Source organism: Hirundo rustica, chromosome 22 (genome assembly GCF_015227805.2).
Source record: "Hirundo rustica isolate bHirRus1 chromosome 22, bHirRus1.pri.v3, whole genome shotgun sequence".
Lineage (NCBI taxonomy): Eukaryota > Metazoa > Chordata > Aves > Passeriformes > Hirundinidae > Hirundo > Hirundo rustica.
This window is the reverse complement of record NC_053471.1, coordinates 5,617,860-5,634,464: the sequence shown is the minus strand read 5'-3', so window position 1 is coordinate 5,634,464 and position 16,605 is coordinate 5,617,860. Positions and strand designations below refer to the sequence as shown.

The 16,605-nt window shown below is 57.9% G+C and overlaps 1 protein-coding gene across 4 annotated transcripts; it reads right to left on the bottom strand.

Moving 5' to 3' along the window:
- Positions 1–990: 990 nt before the first annotated feature.
- On the bottom strand, positions 991–16,253 carry TMEM240 (transmembrane protein 240). Of its 4 annotated transcripts, none has more exons than XM_040084666.1 (4): positions 16,199–16,253; positions 14,856–14,962; positions 6,065–6,273; positions 991–1,367 (listed from the first exon to the last, which is right to left on the bottom strand). In XM_040084666.1, the coding sequence occupies exons 2-4, from the start codon at positions 14,945–14,947 to the stop codon at positions 1,219–1,221; spliced, it is 450 nt and encodes a 149-aa protein (XP_039940600.1). In that variant the 5' UTR covers positions 14,948–14,962; positions 16,199–16,253; the 3' UTR covers positions 991–1,218. The 4 variants fall into 4 exon arrangements, with proteins under 4 accessions (XP_039940600.1, XP_039940599.1, XP_039940598.1 ...); XM_040084665.1 differs by having other exon boundaries at positions 16,203–16,246; XM_040084664.2 differs by lacking the exon at positions 16,199–16,253 and adding an exon at positions 15,214–15,323.
- Positions 16,254–16,605: the final 352 nt, after the last annotated feature.

Genomic DNA, 16,605 nt, shown 5'->3' with positions numbered 1-16,605 from the left:
CCCAGCCCAGCCGCGCTCACCGGCAGAACAGAGCAGGGCAGGGACCGGACCCCAGCGCCCCGGGGCTTCCCAGCTCCTGGGGGGAAAGGAGATGGGAACGCCGCTGGCAGAGCCCGGATCCCATCCGCACCCCAAAACCCACGCCGGAGCATCCTCACGCCCTGAGCCAGCCCTGGGGACACTGGGGATGTTTGGAGAGGAGTTTGGCTGCGCCCTCGGAGCCCCAGAGGGGCTGTGGGATGCGCAGCAGGAGCGAGGATCCCCCCTCACTGCGGTTTTGGGGTGCTCACCCTGCAAGAAGAGGGGCAGAGCAGCTCCTTTCCTCCCAGGGGTGTTTGTGAGACAGATCTAACACATCCTCTAGCGAAGGACAGCAGCCCTGCCACCCAAGGTGCCACCCAAGGTGCCACCAAAGCAGCAGCCCCAGCCCCACTGCCCTGGCTCTGAGGTCGGATTGCTTAAGGCAGGTTTCAGCGGGCAGCAACGCAAACAACAAACCCCTGACACATCCCCAGCGCCTCCTTCCCCCGCGGCAGCGCCCCGGAACGCCAACCAGAGCCAGGAATTACCGGGGGACGCGGTGCCCTGCCCGCGCCGTGCCCTGCCCGCGCTGTGCCACCCCATCCAAACCTGTGAGCAGCCAGGCCGCTCGAGCCCGGGCAGGGCAGGACAAGCCCCGGGGACCAAAGGAACCAACGAACGGGGGCCGCAGCTCCTGGAGGAGACGCTCTGCATCTTCTGGGTCTTGTCCCACCTCCATGCCCTCGGCCAACACTCCCAGCAGGATGTGCAGGACAGCCAGGAAAAGGGAGGGGGGAGGTTTGAAATTATAATGCAAATCGCTTTTCTCTCTCTCTCCTTTTTTTTTTTTTTCTTTTTTTTTTTTTTTCCTTTTTTTTTTTGTTGGGTTTTTTGTTTGTTTGTCTGCTTTTTGTTTTTGTTTTTTTGGGGCGGGTTTTTTTTTTTTTTTTTTTTACATATATACACGAGTCTGGCGATAAAACGTGGAACACAGTGCAAAGCCTTGGCTGCGGAGCATCCAGGACTGGCTTAGTTGTGCATCGTGGCGTGTCCAACCCACGGACACCCGGGACGGATCCCTAAAATCCATGTCCTCAGCTGGCTTGGGGAGCGAGCAGGAGGCTGCTCCCCGAGGAGGAAGGGCAGAGTCCCGTGTGGTTTAAAAGCTGGCTGCAGTCCCTGGAGGCCGGGGGTCCCTCAGAGGTGCCGGGGGCTGGGGTGCCCGTTGTGGTACAGCTTCTGTTTGATGTGCACCATGTTCCCGGTGGCCTCCTCGTACTGCCGGTGGTGACGTTTCCTCAGCTCCTTCAGGTTACAGAACTTCGGAATCCAGGACCAGGAGTTGTCTGGAAGGCAGGGAGGAGAGGGGTTGAGCCGAGATTTTTAAGGGGTTAAGGTTTTAACCGAGGGTTAGGAGCAGTTTATATTGATTGGGATGCAAGTTAGAAAAGCAAAGATGAGTTAATAATTATCAGGTGCTTAAGGCAGAGCTGGGTGATGTTCCCTAGCTGTAATCTGATTACTTGCTGCCATTACTTGCTGTCATGAGCTTGTTCTAGTTGTGTTTATAGAAGGAAATGAAATAGATGGACCCTCATGGGAACAAATGGAAACCAACGGGACCGTGACAGCACCTGGACCCAGGAATTAACTGATCCCAGAGCAGGGGAGACTGGATTGTGCCAAACGGCCACAAAGCGGCCAGCAGCGAGGAGGTCGAGAGGTCACTGTGATGAAGACTCCTCTGACTTCATCCCTCAAGACCACTGACCCAATTCAAGAGAGCAGTTGTGGACCTGTGGAGGACTTTTAAGCTCATTTGAATACGAAGCGTGGAGTGGGATTGTGCATTTTGAGTGTGTAAAACCCGGGGAAATAAACAGAGGGCAAAGAGCCTTGGAAGTGGGGGCACGACTCTGGGAGGTGACCCCAACGTCACAACAAACATAACACTGTCCAGCTTTAATGAGTTAGAGGGTCTTTGTCCGTGACTTTATCAATTTTCCACCAGTCAGGGCAGGGTTTGGGCCGTGCTGTGCCCAGAACCTTGGCAGAGCCTGAGGTCCCTCAAGGAGCAGAGCACCTTCTGCACCTTCTGCACCTTCTGCACCTTCTGCACCTTCTGCACCTTCTGCACCACGGCCAGGGCAGCTCAAACGCTTCTCCAATTCAGGCAAAACAAATCCTTGTCCTGCTGGAGGCCAGGGACAACTTCCAAGCCCAAAAGCACAAACAAGAATGGACTAAAGGGAGAACAGGAAGGATGGGACCTCACAGCCTGTAATCGGACGATTAATCCTCGACACGCAAATGGGCCAAAACCTATAAAAATGTAATGACTGGTGCACAGTCGACCAGCTCATGACCATTCTCAGGCCCTGTCCTGCCCAAAATACACCCTAAAAACCTTTCAGCAAATACCTACTTTATCCACCAGCTCCATCCAGTCTCTGTTTCAAGTCAGCCTTCCCAAGGCATCGCTACCACCACCCCCAGCGTCGCCCTCTGCCCCCAACACACATTTTAACCCATTTTAACCCCTTTTAAACCCATTTTAACCCATTCCTCACCCATCAGTTCACCCAGGAGCCTCTCCCTGCAGCAACATTTCAGCTCCCACCCATTCCCACGAAAATTTTGCGTGATCCCACCCCGAAATCAGAGCCCAGCCCCTTGAAGGACAACAGGGAGCTCCCAGAGGACAGATGCCGCAAGGACGAGCTGCAGCGCTGGGAATCGTTCTGTCTCCCCATCCCAAACGAGGCCATTTTGATTCCCGTTCTTTTCTTTTAGTGTTTGTTAATAAATCCACCTTTACACCTCTTAAGGTCTGGGCCAGCTTGGCTTTCCTCCTCATCCTGTCCCGCAGCGGAGGACGCTCAAACCGCCGCAAAAACGGGAAAATTCCAGATCCTTCCCACCCCAAATGGATCTCGGAGCCCAGCAGCTGCTACGAAGCTCCCGTGGAATATTTTCTGTTTTGAGAAGCCTCTTCCATCAGGAAGGAGCTCCAGGTTGTCGGGAGAGCCCGCGGCTGGGGTGTGACACCGAGTCGCTGCCCGGCGGTGCCCGGGAGCTCCTCGCTCGTGTTTCCCCACCCCGGCCTCACCACTCCTGCCCTCAGAAGGAAAATTTAGCTCTGCTCCACGAAGGAACAAATCCCTTTCTGCTCGTTTGCGACACCAATTTTTGAATAAACGGGAAATATTCGGGCGCGTCGCCTTTTGCGAAGCCTTAAAAATAGGTGTACGCAGGCAGGGGGAGAAAAAATGCAACAAAGGAGGCAAATCAGTTGAAATGCCAAATTAATTACTAAAAATAAAAGCCTCCCTTCACAAGGGGTAGGTGATCCCAGCTCTGGAGAAGGTCTCAGCACAAGGAGAGCTCCTGCTCGGATCCCTGATGGAAATCGGGAGTCACAGCCCCAAAATTGCTTCTCAGAAGCTGAGATCTCCCAGGAAAACCAGCCCCAGCAGAGCCCCGGGAGAATCCTGACTCCGAAACTGCTCACGGAGGCTGCTGGGGATTTGGAGAGACTAATGGGAAATTAATATCATCTTTTATCGGAGTTTTTAGAAGGAGAGAGTCCACTTCCCTAATTAGAATTTCTTATAGGTCTGCAGATAAATCTTTCTGCTGCTGGCTTCTCCTTTTCCTCCGAGTTGTGATTTAGCAGCGCCATCAGTCAAGAGCTGGAGAGATGGAGATTTGTAGGCACATTTTGAGGGAATTTCGAGTCGTTCTCTAATTGAATACATTTCCCTGCCTTTTTTTTTTTTTTTTTTTTGTTCTCCTCCAGATATGAAAATCCACGGGATGCCCGCGCTGAGGGAGGAAAAAATGGGGCAGAGGGAGCCTCTGGGGGAGAATCTGCTGGTCAGTCTCAGGGTGTTCATTCAGGGTTTTTACCGCTCCAAAAGCCTGGCAAAATTCTGCCCAGCCCATTTCCCCCTGGGGCTGACGGCACAACGGGACAAGAACATCTCCACACCTGGTGAGGGATGAGGAATGGGAACAGGAAACCCCAGCTGGCAGCAGCCGGGCGCGTGTCACTGTCACCACAGTGTCACAGCTCTGCACAACCAGCGCCACGCCGCCCTCCCCCTGTCCTGACAGGTTACTTACAATTATAAAAGAAATATGTATTTATATATAAAAAATTATTGGATATCATATATATTTATATATAATATCTTCTACATATAATATAGAATATATATATTATCTATGATCTATGATCTATAATCTATGATTTAGTATCTATGATATATGATACATGATATATGATATATTATATATTGTATATGGTATAGTGTATATTGTATAATATATAATGCATAACATATAATACATAATAAATATCATATATCATATATCATATACCATATATAATATATTTAAAAATATTATATATACTATTTATAATTATCATTATTTATAATTACAAAAGAAAGGCCTCACAAAATCAGCCCTGCTCTGCTGAGTTGCCAGAGTTAGCCTGGCACTTCTAAGTGATTTCAAAGTTCCCATGTGAAAACGATCTTGGTATGAGAACTCGTTAGCACAACAACCTGTTATTGGGTTGGAAAAACCAAGCAAACAAACAAAAATAACCCTGAAACAAATGCACCTGGACAAGGGATTTGTCCCATGAGAATCAGAGAAGAAAACGTGTAAAAATCCAAAAACAGAGAGATTTGATGGACAAGTAGAATATCTTTTACTGACCAGTACAGTAATTGGCAAGAAAGCCATTAATGAATTAAAGCTGCACATGAGGTCTGTAAAAACTGTATAAAATGAGCTATGAAAATAAAAAAATGCGCTTTTCCCGCATGAAAATAATGGAGTCTCAGCTAACTTATTGCAATAACCCAGCAGCAAGGAAAAAAAAAAAATACAGATTTTCTGGGGAATTTTGGACCATCCAGAAGGTATTCTGCCCTCGGAATTCCCACACCAAAATACCAGCTCTGGTCAGAGAATGGTGAAACATCCTGAACTGGGAGCGACAGGCGAGCATCACCAAGCTCCCTATCCTAACCCTAATCCAAACCCAAATCCTAACGTAAATCCTAACCTGACCCTAACCAAGATATCCTGAACACATTCTGCCCACAGAATTCCCACACCAAGATCCATGCTTGGGTCACAGAACCATGGAACATCCTGAACTGGGAGAGACCAACGAGCACCATGGAGCGCCCTGTCCCAACACAAATTCTAACCCTAACCCTAACCCTAACCCTAACCTAACCCTAACCCTAAAATATTGTAAAGATATTCTGCTCACAGAACTCCCACACCAACATCCCTGCTCCCAGAACCTGGATCATCCTGACCTGGGAGTTACCTACGAGCATCATGGATCTCCCTATCCTGACCCAAACCCTAATCCTAATGTAAACCCTAACCTAACCCTAACCCTAACATATTCTAAAGACATTCTGCCCACAGAACTCCCACACCAACATCCCTGCTCCCAGAACCTGGATCATCCTGGCCTGGGAGTGACCCACAAGCATCATGGACCTCCCTATCCTAACCCAAACCCTAATCCTAACCCTAATCCTAACCCTAATCCTAACCTAACCCTAACATATTCTGAAGACATTCTGCCCACAGAATTCCCACACCAACATCCCTGCTCCCAGAACCTGGATCATCCTGAGCCGGGAGTGACCCACGAGCATCATGGAGCTCCCTGCCCTAAACCAAACACTGAACCAAACTCTAACCCTAATCCTAACCTAACCCTAACCTAACCCTAACATATTCTAAAGATATTTTGCCTGCAGAATTCCCACACCAGCATCCCTGCTCCCAGAACCTGGATCATCCTGACCTGGGAGCGACCCGCGCGCGTCGCCGAGCTCCCAGGCAAAGAGGGATAAGGAGGGCTGGGATATCCCCGGCTCCTGCCGGATCCACGGGGAGCAAAGCAGCAGCTCGACCTCTTCCAGCTCTCCAGGGATAGGGCAGGGGCTGAGGGGCGAGGAGGAGGAAGAGGAGGAAGAGGAGGAAGAGGAGGAGCAGCACTCACCATAGCGGCGGCTGGTCCTCCAGGCGCGCACGGCGTAGTGGAGCACCCCGTCCATCCACACCAGGAACCAGCTTATACAAAAGCCCAGCAAAAGTCCCAGCATCAGGTCAATCTCCTGCTTGGTTACATTGTCAGTCACAAAGTAATTCTCCGAGGAGTCCACCACGGACTGGTCCCCGTCGTAAGGGATGACATAATGCACGTGATGCCTGGCGCAGGGGACAGGAAAAAAAATTAAAATATCAGTGGAGGTTTTTCTTTTTTCGCCTTTCCTCCCACCCGTCCTCAGGAGCAGAAGGGCTGTCCTGGCTTTTCGTGCTGCTGTCAGCAGAGAGGGAGGGAGGAAAGCACAAAAAAACAAACCCCAAATCCCCCTGAGCCCAGGCCTGGAATTGGTGTCACGCTCCTGGCACGGGCTCGCCGTGCCCCGGCTCATCACGTACAACACACGGAGGGGAGCAGGGACAGCCCGGGGCACCGCAAGTGCCACCACCGTGTCCCCTGGCAGCTGTCCCGTCCCTGCCCGGCAGCGCTGGGGGTCCCCAGAGGGCATTTGCTGCTCCCTCTCCCCCGGCCAAATGAGGATCGTGTTGGTGCCTGAGGATTTCAGCTTTTCTGTTTTTCATCTGTTTGTAATCTTGCCGTTCTTTGGTGCAGAACTCTAAACTCCACACACAGAGCTGCTGTCTTTACGTTTATTTTCAGGCACAATTCCTCTCCAGGCCTGGGGATCAAGGACACCTCACTGCCTCAGGCCCTGAGAAATTTAAATAAAAGTGAATTGGGAGAAAACTTTGGGGTAAGTTCCTTCATTACCTGGAAGATTAACCCCCAATCTGCACACGGACCAAACTTATAAAAGTGCTGAAAGCCCGTGACCCCGGGGAGAAAGCAGGGAAACATCAGGGATGGAGGGGGGGAGCAGGAAAAAAAAATAAAAATCCAAAGCAGGCAGAGGTGTGGGGGCAGGACGGGAGGGGCTGAGCAGCGCAGGGTCCCCGGGAGCTGTGAGGGGTGGGAGGATGAGGGGGATGAAGGATGCAAAGCTGCTCTGAGCAGCTCCTCACCTCCCCGGGGTGTGCCCAGCCTCGCCCGGGTGGGCACAGGTGATGCCGGCACCAGTGCCCCCAGTTCGGGGAGCCCCGAGCTGTCCCCAGATGCCGGCCCTGTCCCTCCCCCGCTGGCGGAGCGGAGGGAGGCGATCGCTGAGGCCTCTGAATATTCATGAGGTGCAGGTTGCTCCATAATCACGCCTGAGAAACGTCCAAATATTTACACAAACAAACCTCCACTCGAAGGAACCTTCTGAAAACAGCCCTAATCTCTGCCTTAATGCCTTAATGGGGGCCACCTGCAGCAGCTCCGGCTGAGCCGGGCACGGGGGGCGGCACCGGGCTAGCGGAGCCCCCGAGGTGGCCACCAGCCCCTCCAGTCCCCATTTCCACCCGGGGAAAGGGAAGGGGCAGGAGATGCCGGCTCTGGTGGCATCCCCGGGCCGAGGGCAGCCCCGCTCGTGGTGCTGCCTGCTTTGGAACAGCGATTTTGCCTCTTTTGGAGCTGGGAAATCGGGGGGCTGCAGGAGGAAGGGCTCCCCAAAAGGAGGGGGGGTTCCCATGAGCACAGCCAAGCACTAAACATGTTCCAGCTTCACCAAATCCCTGCACACACATCACATGTTCCAGCTTCACCAAATCCCTACAAACATCTCCAGTGTTCCACTGTCCCCAAATCCCTACACACATGTTCCATTGTCCCCCAAATCCTTCCCAAATCCCTGCACACACATCACATGTTCCACTGTCCCCAAATCCCGACAAACATATCCAGTGTTCCACTGTCCCCAGATCCCTGCACACATCTCCATCTCCAATGTTCCATTGTCTCCAAATCCCTACAAACATCTCCATCTCCAAAGTTCCATTGCCCCCAAAGCCCTGCACACATCTCCCATGTTCCACTGTCCCCAAATCCCTGCACACATCTCCCATGTTCCACTGTCCCCAAATCCCTACACACATGTTCCACTGTCCCCCAAATCCTTCCCAAATCCCCCCCAAATCCCCGCACACACACACGTCCCATGATTTCCCAGACCTCTGCACACATTTCCCACATTCCATCTTCCCAAATCCCCACACACATCTCCCATGATTTCCCAAATCCCCCCACACACATCTCCCATGATTTCCCAAATCCCCACACACACATCTCCCATGATTTCCCAAATCCCCACACACACATCTCCCATGATTTCCCAAATCCCCACACACACATCTCCCATGATTTCCCAAATCCCCACACACATCTCCCATGATTTCCCAAATCCCCACACACACATCTCCCATGATTTCCCAAATCCCCACACACATCTCCCATGATTTCCCAAATCCCCACACACACATCTCCCATGATTTCCCAAATCCCCACACACACGTTTCCCGTGTCCCACGACACAGGGACACCTGGCAGGTCCCCAGCTCCCTCCCTTTTGCTTTTTGCAGCACAGGCACGGCCCAGGGGCTGAATCCACCGACTCTGGGCTCCTTGGAGGCTCCTGGGCAGGGCCTGGCTGTGCTGCTCTGTGTGACAAGCCCTGTGTGCCACCTGTGCCGTGCCACCTGAACCCCCCAGCACTGACACAGCCACCCCTGAGGCTCAGCTCCGAGCTGAGCAGGGTGAGAACCTCACGACCAGTGGTCTATCTTTTGTGTCCATTTTGTGCCCATTTTGGGTCCACCTTGGGCGCAGCCCTGCCCAGGCTCTTGTCCTGCCCAAGGTGGATCCTTAAAGGCATTTTAATAAATATCCACTGTATTCTCCAGCTCTGTTCAGTCTCTGTTCCAGCTCTGCCTTCCCACAGCGCATGGGGTGACCCTGGAATTCCCCGAGCTGTGCCCACCCTCAGGGGATCCCGGAATTCCCTGAGCTGTGCCCACCCTCAGGAGACCCTGGAACACCCCGAGCTGTGCTCACCCTCAAGGGGATTCCGGAATTCCCCGAGCTGTGCCCACCCTCAGGAGACCCCAGAACACCCCGAGCTGTGCCCGTCCCGGCTGTGCCCAAAGTCGGGGACAGGAATTCCAGCCCCTGGGGCCGGGAGCTGGCGGGGAGCCGCCGTTCCCCGGCTCAGGTGACAAACGCGACGGAGGCGGCACGGTGCGCGTGTCCGTGCGCGTGTCCGTGCGCGTGTCCGTGCGCGTGTCCGTGCGCGTGTCCGTGAGCGTGTGGCCGAGCTGGAGCATCCCCGTCCCCGTCCCCGGGCCGTGACAAAGGGGAAAAAGCTCCCCCGAGCCGCTGTCGCTGTCCCCAGCGCTATTGTCCCCTGCGGTGACCTTGTGTGAGCGCCGGCTGCTGCAGCCAGGGCCCGGGAGCGCCGGGAAAAACCGCGGATTTTGGACACGGGGAGAGGGAGAGGGAGAGGGAGAGGGAGAGGGAGAGAGGGAGCAGAGCGGGGCCAGCGCTGCCCAGAGCCCGATGGGGACAGGGATGGGAACAGGGATGGGGATGGGGACAGGGACAGGGACAGGGACAGGGACAGGGACAGTGATGGGGACAGGGACAGAGACAGGGACAGGGACAGGGATGGGGACAGGGACAGAGACAGGGACAGGGACAGGGATGGGGACAGGGACAGGGAGAGGGACAGGGACAGGGACAGGGACAGAGACAGGGACAGGGACAGGGACAGGGACAGGGACAGGGACAGGGACAGGGACAGGGACAGGGACAGGGATGGGGACAGGGCCCCGCCGATGCTCCGGCTCAGCCCGGCTCCCTCCCGGGCAGGTGACAGTGGCAGCCACGTCACATCTCCCGGGCTCCCGCTGCAGCTGCCACATCCCGGCTGGATCAGCTCTTCCCCGTGGCCAGCTGCAGCAGGATCCGGGGATATTTGGGCTGACCCAGACCCCGGCAGGGCTGGAGGGAAGCAGAGCCTCCCTGTCCCGCATCCCTGCCCGACTTTGCAGCCGTCCCCGAGCAGCCCCGGGCCTGGCAGGGCGCTCCCGGCGATGCCAGCGGGCACAGCGGGGCGGTGGCACCACCCAAAACACCTCGCTGGTGGCGCTCCTGGTGCGAAGGGCCGGGGAAGGGCTGGCGGTCCCCAGCAGCAGGCAAAGGGCACCCCCAGCACGTCCACAGAGGCTCTGGGCACACAGAGTGGCCGGGGAAGGAGGAAAGAGGAGAAATGTCGCAGGTGTCCCTCCTGCCCGCAGTGCCGGCCTCCCCCGAGAGCCCAGCCGCGGGGCCGGCACGCTGCTCACACCGGGCAGTGCCCGGCCCGGGGCACGGCAGCGCCTGCGAGCTCTGCCCGCCAGCACAGCCCCTCCCTCCTGGAGCAGAGCCTGGGGAGGGCAGGGCTGGGACACCCCGGGGAACCCCGGGGACATCCCTGGGGAACCCCTGGAGCATCCCTGGAGCATCCTGGAGGATCTCTGGAGCACCCCTGGGGCATCCCTGGGACATCCCGGAGCACCCCGGGGCACCCCTGGGACATCCCGGAGCATCCTGGGACACTCCTGGGACACCCCTGGAGCACCCCTGAACATCCCGGAGCACCCCTGGGACACCCCTGGAGCTCTCCGGGGCACTCCGGGGCGGGCCGGGCTGGCCCGGGGCTGGCAGGGTCCCGGCTCTCGGCACCCAGGTGAGGCTGGAGCTCCTCCCGGCGCTGCCCCGTCCCTGCGAGGGCAAGGCCGAGCCAAGGTCACGCAGAAAGTGGCTGAGGAGGAGGACGCAGAGCTCGGGAGGGCTCTGCCCTCTGCCCACCAGCGACCTTCGAGCTCCCCCGGCCGTTTCGGCGGCTCCCGGCCCCGTCCAGGTGTCACCCGCTCCCTCCGCCTCACCCCGCCTCCTCCACGGACGCCCTTTGGTGTTTTTCCTCCGCATGACATCACCCGAGCTCCCGAGCCGCTGCCGGCTCTGCTTCCACGCAGGAAGGACCCTTTGCTGCCTGGCACCGAGCGATCCGGGCAGGGCAGCGCCGCGGCTCCGCGCCGTGCCCGGCCCCGGGGAGTTTCGGCCGGCCGGGGATGGAGGGTGCCGGGCTGTCCCGGGGACGCGCTCCGGCGGCCACATCCGCGCAGGAGGCGCAGAGCGTGGCTGTCGCCCTCCCTGGGGGCAGAGGTGACAGTCCCTGTCACAGCCAGCCCGCCCGGGCAGGCTCAGCCCTGCGCTGGTTCTCACCCCAGCCCCAGCCCGGCTTCTCCTCCCTTCCCCGGCTGAGTTTTCCCGGCTGTGGATGCTCTCCCACGGCCTGGCAACTCTGCCCTCCTCGGCTGTGGTGCTCTGGAGAGGCCCCAGGCTGATGGTGGCACGTCACCTGCACAGGTGGAGGGTGTTTGTCACCCCTGAGAGCCCGCAGGAGCTGGGCCACCAGGGCAGGGACACTCCATGGTCCAGCCCAGGCTCCCTCAGACTGCAAACAGATGCTCAGTGCCACCTAAAAACTGCAGATATGGACCAGGGGTGCCTCAGTGCCACCTAAAAACTGCAGATAATGGACCAGGGGTGCCTCAGTGCCACCTAAAAACTGCAGATATGGACCAGGGGTGCCTCAGTGCCACCTAAAAACTGCAGATATGGACCGGGGTGCCTCAGTGACGCCTAAAAACTGCAGATATGGACCAGGGTGGGTCAGTGCCACCAAAAAAAAGCAAATATGGACCAGGGGTGGCCAGGGCAGCCTGAGCAGCTGCAGGCAGCCCCAGCTCCCCAGAGCCCAGGCTCCAGGCCCTGCAGCCACTCCAGCTCTGCACAGCACAGGTGCCACCAGCTCCCTCTTGGCTCTCCCTGTCACAGCTCCCGGCTGACACCACTCCAAAAGCACCTCCCAGGCCCTCTCGTCTCAGTAAATCGCTCCTGGCACGAAATGACGACGGAGCTTCAGCCCCAGTGACCCTGATCCCGCAGGGGAGGGTGAAGGTGGGGATCAGCAGCACCTGGAGGTGGGGCTGCTTTCCCTCCCCAGGGCCCTGATCCTTCCTGGATGCTGCAAACACGCCGAACGCTTAAAAATGTGTCAGAAAAAAAAATAGTGTACAGCACTCCTTGCACTTGTCCTGTTCTCTTCCTGGAGGGGAGAACAAGCAGAGTCCAGCAGGACAGAGCCCAGGCAGGGCCTGAGGAGCTCTCAGGGGGCAGCAGGAGCTGCCAGCCGTGCTGGCCGTGCCCTGGGTGCTCCAGAGCCCCCAGAAGATGAGCACAGCCTGGGGCAGCTCGGGCTGCTGCCTGCCAGCCCCCCACCAGAGACCCACACCGCGGCTGGAAGTGGGGACAGGGACAGGAGACTCCCAAAGGGCAGCAGTGGGGGTCCAGGGGAGGACGGGCTGGCGGGGCTCGGGGTCCCACAGCCCCTGGCACAGCCGGGACAGAGCCAGCCCTCCCTGGCCACGGGCACTCGCTCCCTCCGGGACAGCTCCCAGCCCCTCGGGGGCTCCAAGCTCTCCTGCGGAGCTCATCCTGCTGTGCCCAGGCAGCCTGGGAGCCTGGGCACCTCCCGGGGAAGGGACCCACCCCGATGCCCTGAGGAAGGAGACAACCAGGAGAGCAGAGGAGAGGAAGGAAAACATTTCTGGATGAATTATTGGGTCTGACCGACACGACGACCCAGGCTGGGGCAGGGGGGAGATCAATAATTGCAGCAGCTCAGCCCACTGCACATCAATCTCCATTCGTTCCAACCCCTCCTTCCCCTCCATCCCTGCAAACATTCCCTGATTTCCCCCCCAAATTCCTCGCTGCAACGCACGGAACTGCAGCCAGCTCCCTCCTCCGAGGACTCCCTCTGGTTATTGGCAAATGAAGTTCTCCATCAAGCCCCGCTCGCAGCGCTGACAGGAGGCTGCAGCACCCAGCCCTGCCCGGGGCAGCTGCTGGAGGCTCCTGCCCCAGGGCCCAGCTCCGAGCTCCTGGAGAGCTCCTGGAGAGCCGGCAGAGAGGACGAGGCACCGGAAATCCTGGAGATCCGAGGGCTCCAGACGCTGCCACAGGAGTGGGAGGTCGGGGCAAAGCCCCGCACGGGCAGGGTTGGTGAAATCTCCTGGGCAGGGCAGGAGCAGCGCAGAGCTCCTGCTGGCCACAGCCACTGCTCCCACACACCTGAGGCAAGGGACGAACTTTGCTTTTTGCCTCCTCTCACGTCCGTGCTCGGCGCTTTGGAAGGTTTTTGGCGAACTCTCGAAGAAACGAGCCAGTGGTGTTTGTGGAGAGCGCCACGGCCCATTTATCTGCCTCAAGAGCATCTGTGCAGGCACAGGGGGAGAGCAGAGAGCGCTGCCCCTGCCACCTCCCCGGACAGCCAGTGAGACCTGGCACTCCCCGGCCACTCCAAACCTCACAGTCCATTGCCAGCTGCCCGTTTTCACCACCACTGAACCAAGCTGAGACGAGTAAAAAGAAAAACCGGTGGAAGGAGCAGAGGAAAACTCTTAAACCGGCGAAAAACACCAAGAAGGCTCAAAGAAAATAATAATTAAAAAAAAGGTAAGGTAAAGCAAATCCTTGCCAAAACCAAGCCGAAGACTCTGTGGATGTTTTTTGTTTCAAATCGACCTTAGGAGGGAGGTGCCCAAGGGGCTGAGGGCGCTGCCACATCCCCCAGGCCTGGCTGCTCTTCCCCTGGGGGTGCTGCTGGTGCCTCCTCTGCCGCTCTGCCCCAGGAGGATGAGGAGCAGCCGCGGGGAGGAAGGCCCCCATCGCCTCTGGGATGCCAGGCAGCGTGGAAGGGCAAAGCGTTTTCCCTTCTTCAGTCCTGGCACATCCCAGCTCCCGCTCCGGGGACGCGGGGGGATGCGAGGGATGGAGCAGCCGGCTCCAGGAGCAGCTCCAGGAGGAGTAAAGCTCAACCCCAAAGGCTGGGTGAGGCGAGGGAGAGCTCTCCCAGCGTGTCCTTTGGCTCTCGCTGCTTTCCTCCCCCACGGGCAGCGGGGAACCAGGCACAGGAGGGGAGCAGGGCGAGGATCACCAGCAGCAGTCCCACAGAGAAGGGAGAAATCCACGTCCCCAGAGCTCAGCCCTGGGCCCGAGCTGATTCCAGAGCGGCCTGAGCCCGGTTTGGAGCCGAGCACTCCAGCGATTGCACACGAGAGCGATGCTGTTGAGGAGAATGAAGCGCTCCCGGGGCCACGGAGGGAGGCAGGTATTTGTCCAGTCATAAACTCGTGCACAGCAGAGGCAGCAGCGACCACCCCGACCCTCCTGGCTCACCCAAAAACGCAGCTCAGCCTCCCCAGCGTGCTGTGCCCAGCTCCCAGGAGGAAAAGCCACAGGGAATTCAAATCCGATCGAGGATTGCAAAGCCTCAAAGTGACCCTGCCCTGGACAGGGGTCCTCTCGTTTCTCCCAGACCCCATTCCACTCACGAGCCACACAGCCACCAACTGCAACACCCCAGAGCACAGCCCAGGCTGGGAAACACCGCTGTCAGCCCGGCTGGCAGCAAAAGGCAAAATGACAAACGCTTAAATCAAAGTTACTCACTTTCCCAGGGCTCCCAAACACAAACGTGCAACACAAAGGAAAAAAATACACTTCCAAGCCCACAGAAAACTCTTCTTCCGGGGAAAAAAAAAACCAACCAAAAAAAAAAAACCCCACAAGAAAACAACAACCCCCACCCCGCCCCCACCTCACCCTGCTCATGCAGGAGCTGCTGAGGAAGGTGAGACACAGCCGGAATGTAAAAATGGTAGCCCAGCTGGCAGGAGGCGGCTCCTGTCCCCGGTCACCTCCTGCCCAGGGAGACGCGGTGGGAAGGGGCCGGGGGCAGGGCCGGGCGCTGCAGGTAACTCACCTTCCACAGTTGCAGTGACAAACTCGGTCCTCCCCTCTGAGGTGCGGTAGGATGTAATTGTGAAATCTGTCCAACAACGCATTCATGTCCATCAAGCAAGCTATTGCCTGTAAGAGCCCACAACCAAGGCATCTGGTCAACTCTGGATGGTGGAATAAAACATTGACTCCAGTGTGATTGCCAGAGACTGAAGCAGTCATCAAGAGAAGAATCTTTGGTGCTCGGTGGGGCACGGGGGCGCGCAGGCTGAGGGACAGCGCGGGGGGAAAGTGGTGGAAGGGAGGGAAAGGGAGAGACATTGGGGAGGGAGGGGGGGGGTACCACGGAGGGGAGGGGAGATAAGCAAAAAATCTCTTACCATAACGATAGAGGCGCCCAGGATCATGAAAATCATGGTGTTTGCATTCATGGACATCAAGAGGGAACGGCCAGCGGTCGGGTCCCGGCCCGCGGAGGGCGAGCGGCGGCCGCGCTATTCCGCAGAGCCGAGCGCGGGGCGCATCGCGCTCGCTGCCCGCACGCTGCGGTGCTGCGGGGGGCGGCGGGGCTGCGGGGAGCCCCCCGCGCACACACACGCGCACCCCCGTGCCGGGGATGCTCCCGAGCCCTGCCCGCTTTGTTTATTTTTTTTATTATTTTTTTTAATTTTTTTTTTAAAATTATTTTTCTAGGATGGATAGCGACAGGTAAATAAATAAATAAATAAAATTAAAAAAAAAAATAAAAATCAGGGCGAAAAAAATTAGAAAACGGAAAAATTGAATAATGCTAATAATAATAATAATAATAATAAGGGTAATAATTCCACGGCCGCCGTTGGCCCCGGGCTCCTCCCGGCCGCGGTGGCGGCGGGTGCGCGGCTCCGGCAGCGGGCACACGCCGGTACAAGCACAGCCTTCATGCAGCAACTGGGAAGCCAGGCAGCCAAACCCGGGGTGGGGGGGAGAGGCTGGGGGAGGAGGAGGCAGGCTGCAAAAAAAATCACCCACTCCGGGGGAGCCTCAGCGCATCCTCTCTGCCGACCCTCCCCGAAATCATCCCCGCTGCCAAAGAAACGTCGGAAATAGAAAAAATAAGAATTAAAAAAAAACCACCCCGAGCCCTCAAATCACCGCGCCCACCTTCACCCCCCCAAAAATAATCATCGCCACGAACCCTCCCGGCTCGGGGCCGCGTTGTCCCCGCCGCTCTCGCTCTCTCGCTCTCTCTCTCTCTCTGCCAGCCCCTCCCGGCCGGCCGGCTCGGGGGAGGATGCGGGATGCAGGGGAGGGATGCGGGATGCAGCGAGGGGGAAGATGCTCCCAGGCAGCGCCGGCCGCCCCCTCCCCAGCCCGGCCATTTACCTACGTGGGGAGGCGCAGCTCCGGGAGCGGCTCATGGCGAGCGCCGGCTCTGCGGGCCGGCCCTGCGGGGCTCCCCCCGCCCCGCAGCCGCACGCCGAGCCCCGGCAGCGGCGCTTGGCCGCGTTTCCAGTGCCACACGCCATCCTCACCCCGCCCTCCCTCCGCCCGGGGTCGGCCCCGGTCCCTCCGGGCCCCGGCCGGGACCCCTCCCCGCTCCCCATCCCTCGGCCCGGGGGTCCCGGCTCGCCGGCTGCGAGCCCCGGGCTCCGCCGCGCTCCCCTCGGTGCCTCCCTCCGCCGGCTCTGCCCGCACCCACCGCGGGGTCCCGGCCCCGCAGCCCGGGCTGGCGCCCAAGGGCGGCGGAGGGCGGCCGGGGCCGCCCGGAGCGGGGAGGAAGCGCCGGCGAA

Coding starts and splice junctions, on each gene's coding strand:
- TMEM240 (XM_040084663.1), bottom strand. CDS start 15,055: ATGACTGCTTCAGTCTCTGGCAATCACACTGGAGTCAATGTTTTATTC. Junction 6,274..14,855: donor TGTCACTGCAACTGTGGAAG/GTGAGTTACCTG, acceptor CCCCTGCGCCAG/GCATCACGTGCATTATGTCA. Junction 1,368..6,064: donor GAGGACCAGCCGCCGCTATG/GTGAGTGCTGCT, acceptor CCTGCCTTCCAG/ACAACTCCTGGTCCTGGATT.